Source organism: Osmerus mordax, chromosome 15 (genome assembly GCF_038355195.1).
Source record: "Osmerus mordax isolate fOsmMor3 chromosome 15, fOsmMor3.pri, whole genome shotgun sequence".
NCBI lineage: Eukaryota > Metazoa > Chordata > Actinopteri > Osmeriformes > Osmeridae > Osmerus > Osmerus mordax.
Window position 1 is genome coordinate 12,326,469 of NC_090064.1, and position 8,602 is coordinate 12,335,070.

Here is an 8,602-nt window from a genome sequence, read left to right on the forward strand (position 1 = left end):
AGGAAGAAGGGAGGGGAGGAGGGGGAGGAGGACTTCAACTTCTGCGAGACGGAGAAGCAACGGGATATTTCTCTCCGGAGCAACCAACTCTGGATTATGTTTCCTGAGAGCTGGAGAGCACAGAGGATCAGACCAGACTGTGCATTCCACTGGCTTCACCACGTCGGATCGTTAGCCTGCTGATGGCATCGTAATCCAAAATGTCTGTGGGCTCTTCTTAAGGTATGAGAAGGTAATACACTTTTTCTTAAAGGTCTTAGGGAGTAAGTTGTTATGTCATTGTACTGACCAGTTAACTGGTATTAATCAGAACGAATTATAGGGAATGCTGACAGATTCCAGCACCGTTATTTTCTTCTTCGGGGTTGACAGTGCCACGTTAGAGATTGAGTCTGCGATGGGCTGTACAAACACTGACGTCCTCATACCGATACATTATTGCCAAATAGGCAATTCGGAGTTAGGTGCCAAAGTTTCAGAAGTGCGTAGCGTCACATTATGTGGACACAAGTATTTTAGCGCTCAACAGTTAATCGTAGCCTTTTTGTCATCTTGAATTGGCATGTCCTGCTTAACTGTCTCATATCATCCACGCGCCTCTTTCCCAGAGCTCTGTCCCAGAATGTTGGACTGACGGCGGCAGAATGGCATCAGCTGTATTCGAAGGAACTTCTCTGGTCAACATGTTTGTAAAAGATTGCTGGGTTAACGGTATCCGGAGGCTAATCATAAGTCAAAGAGGAGAAGAGGAGGAATTCTTCGAGATCAGAACCGAATGGTCGGACAGAAACATTTTATACTTGCACAGGAGTTATTCGGATTTTGGGAGGTTATTTAAAAGATTGGTCGAATCATTTCCTGAGGACAGAAGAGATCTCTCCAAGTCTCCACTTATAGAAGGTTGGTTCAGTGTTTATAGTAATTATGTAGAATGGGTACGATAAAACACATAATACATGGAAGTGCATTAACGTAGTGCGACTTCCAATTGCTCCTGATTTAGGAACATTCCACAGCATTCAACAATTGCATTTGTTATGTTCTTTTGATCTTAATATGAACATATTTTCAAATGTGTTCATATATATATTTTTAAGAACACATAGATGGTAAGTCAAGTTTTGATCTATACAACATTTTATCAGACTTTCTGAAATCCAGATATATGCATACAGGTGTCTTAATCATTCACTGAGGTCCACTGGCATATTCTCCTGGTACTTTCACACAGTTATCTACACTTTAATCTTCATGTTTTACCCTGCCTTGCTTAAAGTTATTCAGGGTCCTAACAAACACCTCTTTACTATAATTTGTTCTATGATGTTTAGACTGCTATCAGAAAACCCCTGCAACATATGAGCAGTTGTTTGCTTTTTGGTCTTACATATCAATCTTACATTTCACAGAAGTTCACAGGTCAAAGTACATTGAACTTGCATTGAACTCACTATCCTGCTGGATACTGGAAAACAAACTGCGGCTCTTAAGACTCAGTCGATGTCTGAATCAGTCCAGTAAGTTCGCATTCTGTGCCACAAAGCAGCAGCTGGTCCTTCACTGTTGGACAGGGTCATGCCATGCAGACATATTTCACTGGCCCCTGGGGTCTGGGCACTGGCCTCAGTCGCAGTGGTGCCCTGCTGTTGGCAGGACTCCCAGAGACTGTAACATCTACGATCACCCTGGACAGTGTCTCTGGCACCTCTCTGTGTCTGCCCACTGAGCCTAGGACTGTTTTGGAAGCTTTTTTTTTGCCAACAGGGAGGCCGTGCTTCCTTCCCATTCTCTGAAATAGCCATCATGTACCATGTTTACGAGAGCTAGTAATAGTCACACAGCCTCCACCATGTGCAGTTCATGATGCGAAAGTATGCCAGACTTAATGACTCGTTTTGGACTTCTTTCTCTCTGTGGTGTGTTCCTCAGAATACATAGACTTGTAGGGCACTGTAATACTGAAAAACCAATTACTGAGACTTCATTTTAGTATTGGTGTTGGATGTATTTGATGGCTAGCAGATTAATCAATTTTCCACTTAAATGGCCCCTTCTTCCAATTGTCACTCAGATGAGAAGTCACACCGAAGCAGAGGTAGCTAGCTCTGGTGTGTTCTAACCCTTCTGGTTTTCTAGGGCCCTGCTGGTGTTGTGCTGTTGCTGGGATGTACCTAGGCAACCGGAGCGGTGTTCGGACGTTCCAGGCTGATGTCATAGTGTGAGAGAGGGTGATAGAGGGTGGTACACTAGGCTAGGAAGGAGAGGAGAGTGGCCTCCTATATTTACTCCTGTGGTTTGTCTGTGTTCATAACAGCTGACCTCACATATGACTCTCAGCTGGTCACCAACAAGGAACATATAAAGGAAGGGAGTGTGGCAAATGTCTTTGTTTCTACCAGTAACTTGCTTCACTGGAAGTCAGAGAGGAACCATAGTTATTTCGAAGTACTGTCATTAACCACAGGTCCAAATAGTCAGCTCTGAGGGTTCCACTTAGGCTTCAAGACCGGAATTACACCATGAGAGAGCAGTAACCAGAGCTGTGTTTAAACTCTCAATAAGAACAAGGCTTTTTCTAACTGTAAAGCAAACTTCAGGTACAATAATTGAAACGAAAAATAAGGGGAAACAAAATAGTTTTAGGCCTTCCATAATGTTTTCATTGAATGTTGAACAAATTCAAGAACTATCCTTCCACATTAAACTTTCTTTCCCACAGTTACCTCCAAGCACATTCTTCACAGTACACACAACACCTGGGGTCAGGTTTGAGGAGAGGACAAATTGACCAATTAGGGGCCCTCCAAATAATGACCTCATACAGAGACATAGCACATAGCTTTCTGGGCATCATGGCAACTCACTCCGACCAACCAGCCTCCAGGAAGTACAGACAGGATATGTACTCTTCCACAGGAAGAGTATGGAAATTCTAGGAGGGAAAACACAGCTGATGTGAGTCTCTCTTCTTACAGGTTCAGCTTTAAATCCTAAATATAGACAGTATGGTTAGAAAAGAAGTCACAGCATGGTATTAGGTTGTGTTTTGGTGTGTTTGAAAATCTTGTTTTGGCATTCCAGAATTAGCGTTAGCGATGTGTATACAGGTCAAACAACAGGTGGTCTTAGGACAGTTCATTGTTTTCCTTTTCATTTGTTATGTTTCACCCCCTTCTGTAGAATTATTCAAAATGTATTTTCTCATAGACACTTTTCTTATTATTTCTAAAACTGAGGCATCTCGCATCCTCCAGTTCATGATAAAACACCATAATAACACTCTCTGTGCTATGTGACAAAACTGTTGAATCATGAATCATGATGAATTTGGAGAATGGAAGTCTATTTCTCCCAGGAGGAACGGATTCTGGGGCAGCATGATCAGAAGGCTTGGTGGGGGAAGTGGGAGAGTGGGGTTAGTCCTCGGGGGTCTGACTGGTGATAATATGGCCCAGTGTCTCATCACCCACCACTGGGGGGCATGATGTCATCACTGTGGGACATTATTAACGAATGAGGTCATTACATCAGCTGTGCCGAGTGCCGCCTGTTGCAAAGTGCCTCTGACCCCTTACGCGGCTCTGCGGTCGCTGTGTGCGTAGTAGGAGCTGATCAGGCACTAAGAGCTAGTTACTATGACGCACAAAACTTGTCATCAACATGACAAAGACATTACAGAAGCTTCTGTCAACACTCCATTTTCCGCTGTGGTTCCAATGTTTGTTGACCGGTCATTCTCACCCTCCTGATGTCCTAGTCATCATGACCCACAGCATATTTTGGGGTGGATTAGTTTGGGAGATTTCTGATTGGTGACAATCCCTGTGTTTGTCATTTGGGCCTCTGTCTTGTGTTGATGATTGGTTGCAGTGACTGACTCCCATTATGAGGCTATAGGTCACACAAACTGTATCTGCTAATATTCGTTTCAGAAAAAATGTTTGCTGTACTGAAACTGTATTTTATGTATTGCAACCAAATATTTCCTTCTAAGTTAGTTTTTTGTTTTTTTAATCATTGTGTAAAACAACTGTTGTTATAATTTATGCCAACATTCTTATTGGTTGCTGAATACCTAATAGTAAAACAATTGAATCTATTTTTACATCTTGTGACTGCAGGGTTAAAATCACAGGCAGTATTGTGAGTAAAAAGGTTATTTCATGAAATCACCAGACACCTTTTCACTAGCATTTGTAGCAACCTTTTACCAGGGTCTGGCTCTAGTTCATGGCTGTCCAGCCTTTGTGCACTTATGCCCTAGGAATAGATCTGTCGTGTGTAGAGACAAAGGTCAGAGTGACTGCTCTTTGTCATGGTCGATGCACAAATAGGGTTTACCTGGGGCTCGCCCAGTAGGGAGGTAGTTTTGTTTTTTGAAAACAAGACTCTTGACAAGAAGCTTACGCTTCGTCAATCAGGACCTATCGAGTTTTCTATTTCAATAACCTCAATCAATTTTGTGAAGCTATATATAAGAATTCCCCCAGTTTAACAAGGTGTTGTGGTGTTTGTGTTGTTTCATTAATTTCAGGGTTGCTGAAGATTAAAGAGGCGAACGACATTGAGGTGAAACTCAATGAGGTGGAGAGGCTGTTGAAGAATGCCATTAACCTGCCCTGGAAGGTACAGTCATGGCTCACTGAGCTCTCCGCTCACCCACTGAACACTTATGAAAGCTATATATGCCAATACATCCAAATATGCCCATGCTTTAAGCCATGACAACTGCTCTATAGCATGTTTGTATGCTTTAACAAGGGTTCATAGTGACACATTATAAAACCGGCATTCATTAATGTCAATGTTCCAGTATGCCAGGTCAGAGGTCATGTTGACATTCTTTGAGAGGTCACCGCTGGACCAGGTCCTGAGGAATGACAACGTTCACAGGATCCAGCCATGCTTTCAGAGCCCCATCAAGATATCAGGTAGAGAGCCACCCTGGTACATTGCTTAGGGGGATTGAATGGGCTGATATCTTTTACAAATTGCAAGAGATGCTCCTAATCTCCACCATGAACTTCATGCATGCCTTGGTAGTTTGAAGTGCCATACTGTAGGTCGCAATGCATTTCAAAGCCACATTCTGTGTTCTGTCTTGCAGAGATCATGCGGTCTAATGGCTTCTGCCTGGCCAACACGGAGACCATCGTGTTTGATGACGGTCTCCCTCAGGACAAAGAGAGACCCTCCTCTACCGACTCTGCAGAACAACAGTAAGAGAACAACCTTTTTAGTTTGAATGTCTTAACTCCTTCCTGTTCAACATCATGTTTTAAGAGGGACAGGAAGTTCCACCTCATCCTCAATAATTCATCCTTACTTGTAAATTGTAAGTGGTTGTGTGTGCCCTTTAGCATAGATGTCTGTGTATGTGTGTGTAAATTCTTTGAATGCGAGGAGGACCCCCTCCTCAGGAAGTGTACTCTGTACCTCTCCCTTCCTTGGGTGTGTGTGTAGGAAGTTAAGGGGGGGAGGACATTTAAGGCACATAATTCTCCACCTAAACACAAAACAAAATATCTCAAACTTATTTTCCATTACACGGGATTACACATAGTAACTTGGTAGTACACAATGCAACATCAAAAGGCCAGACCCATGAAGTACAATTTTACAAGCTGATTTGAGAAAATAGAAGTGTTAGCACATGTGTCTGTGCATTACAGACTCCTAATCCCATGAACTGGAAGACACAACAGACAATACAGTATGCAGTTCGATCATATGTAGTCTATTGTAGTTGTCTTCAGTTCAGTGAGTATTTTGGTCTGACTTTGCTGTCCCAGGTATGAGGACGGCACAGACTTCCTCCCCTTGGAGCCAGACATCGATGCAGACGAAGACACAGAGGCCTATGTCACCAACCTATCTTACTACCATCTGGTGCCCTTTGAGACAGACATCCTGGAGTGAGGCCTCCCTGTGGGAGCCCGGGTGGTCTGGGGAGGGGTGCTGGCTCCTGGCTGCGTGGAGGTCAGAGAGGAGCTCACGCTACCACCGTGTGTCACCCAGCTTGACGAACGCTTGTCCAGGTGCTTGAGGACCTTGCTCACTGCTTAACGGCAGTTATGTACTCTGCCATCTGCAGTTGGCACGATGCATGTATTAAACATGGCTGCTTGGTCTGAGGTCAGGCAGCAGGCCTGGTGAAGCTCAGCAGCTGTAAGGCCAGGCGTGGTGGAATTACTGGAGACTGTTAAAGGGATATTATGTACGTTTGTAAGTTTTGGTCAAATGTTCTAAACGTGAACTTTTGTGATGACACCAGAGTGCCTCGTCGTGACAGTAGATGAATGAGACGGTTTGTTTACTTCTCTGTGAAATGCTGGGTTATGTCCTTTCCCCCTATCACCTTGATTAAGTGTATTTGAAAAGCAAAGGTCACAAGATCATGAGATGCATATTTTCTACAGGATGAGAACTTTGGTCTACCCTTATTGTGATTTAATGGGAAATTCAGACCTCCTTTTTCTTTGATTGGATGAAACTTCATACTCCCTAATTGTAATTGGATGGTAAATGTATTTGATATCTCAAATGGAAAATTAGTTTTTGATGCATTGTCAGGACAACGGATCAGGCTATGGAAACATTTTATATTCAAAAAGTAAAATTTACAAAAATGTGTAACTGGTTGAATCATCTCAGCATTGAACATCTCTGAGGACCTCTACAGGAAGGTGGAGTAATGGAGGTCAAGCCTGGCCCTCTCTGACCCCTGGTGATGTAACAGCTCATGTGAGCTGACCAGGCCACTCCAGACAGCTGACTACAGTGTGGGAGTCGTCAGCCCTGCCTCTCCGCAGTAGCAAACAAGTACTCTCTTTATCGAAAGAAAACAAATGGAGAAGGCAGGATGAACACAGGGAAATTGTTAAAACCTGAAAGTAACATTCAAGTGTTTTGTCTTGGTGCAGTAACATAGAAACATTCAGTCATGCAACTTCAGCTAAGAACAGCCCCCAGGCGTTATCTATGGCATCATCAAGAATCCATCTTTTGAATCAGTGGGACATGGCATGTGTTATCTCTCTCTCTCTCTCTCTCTCTCTCTCTCTCTCTCTCTCTCTCTCTCTCTCTCTCTCTCTCTCTCTCTCTCTCTCTCTCTCTCTCTCTCTCTCTGTGTCTCTCTGTCTCTCTCTTTTGTCTCTCTCTCCCTTGCTCTCCATATTCACAAGTCTAACAAAAGTAAATAAGCAATGAATTGAACATGTGTGTAGTCAGAAGGATGTCCAGCTGACTGCACTGTTCTCTGGGCAGTGTTGGCTGCCGTGTTGTGTTTGCAGGAGTGACTAGTGAATCTATTATGTGAATCACTGTAGCAGTAGCCTTTAGTCCTCAGGCTGGAACAGAGCAGTCTTCCTCTTCACTGTTCTGCAGCCACAGGAGTCAACCCCCTCCTGAATAGCCGAACCCTGAAACACACCAAGACTTGGCACAAGGGAATCCACCAAGACTTGCCTTTCGTTCAAGTCTATTTAGCAACACAGTCATGCCCACTCTTCAACCCGTGAGAAAGTACAGCTCTTTCTCAGCATTTGAAACTATTCCTCTCCTTTGTGTCTGACATGTTCCCTGTTCTCTGTTCTAAGGCCGTAGGCCAGTAGTAGGCACATGCTATAGAGGAGATGCTTTTGGAGACATTATGGTAATATTGAAAAAATGGCATGATCAGTCACTGCTGCCTCTATGAAACCCAACATAAATAACTGTACTCGTCTTAGTTAGCCTCATTCTAAATATGGACTGGATAGACATTCCGGAACTTATGGACTCATGAAGGACCCTGTGCTTGTCAACATGGTACTCAGCCAAATCTGTGGCCTACCCAATCAAATACCAATCACAGGAAAGTAGTAGTTTGTGTGACCACAATGTCTAACATGGGTGTGATAATTTGAAAGAGGGTGTGTTTTTTACAATGTGAGTATAATTTAATATGAAGTTAAAGAGGTTATTTATTTTTCTAGTCACAATGCTTGACACTGGCTGTTGTGTACTAAGCTAATTGCTGCTCTGCTTAGAAACTACTTGTTGATATGCTTACGGCCAGATGGGAACTGAATCCTGGTCAGAAAACATAATATGTATTATTTCTGGACCTGAAAAATATACGCTCAGTGTTATCAAATGTCATGCCTATTTAGAATCTTCTACATTTTGCTGGTCATTGGCTGTATGTAACAACTCTATTAAATGTGTTATTTCTTATGAAACATAATGTTTGTGACAGTGTGATGAATGTGACTTTCACAATTCATAAACATGGGATCACACGTTGTCCTACCTACTTGAAGTGCGCAAACTAAACCTAAGCTGTGGTCAAGAACGCCATCTTGTGGGTAAGGGAGTGAAACACCCTAGTGTTAGCGGTTATGGTTTGAATCGGTAATTTAATTTTTACGCAAGCGTAAACAAATAAAAAAAACACCCCCTCACACACACACATACACACACACACAGCATGACAAATGTGCACTAGAGGAAACACATTTGTACGAACATCTAAGTAAGTAACATATTTATAGAAAATAAAGCCAAAATAAGTTGCATTGTAGCTAGTTGAAGTAGATTTGTCAGTCGAACACATTACTGT

General features: G+C 42.9%; 1 protein-coding gene across 2 annotated transcripts; it reads left to right on the forward strand.

The window, feature by feature from the left end:
* Window positions 1-139: 139 nt before the first annotated feature.
* Window positions 140-8,221, forward strand: pxdc1b (PX domain containing 1b). Of its 2 annotated transcripts, none has more exons than XM_067251415.1 (6): window positions 140-232; window positions 609-900; window positions 4,535-4,626; window positions 4,814-4,931; window positions 5,108-5,219; window positions 5,793-8,221. In XM_067251415.1, the coding sequence occupies exons 2-6, from the start codon at window positions 645-647 to the stop codon at window positions 5,917-5,919; spliced, it is 705 nt and encodes a 234-aa protein (XP_067107516.1). In that variant the 5' UTR covers window positions 140-232; window positions 609-644; the 3' UTR covers window positions 5,920-8,221. The 2 variants fall into 2 exon arrangements, with proteins under 2 accessions (XP_067107516.1, XP_067107517.1); XM_067251416.1 differs by having other exon boundaries at window positions 140-222.
* Window positions 8,222-8,602: the final 381 nt, after the last annotated feature.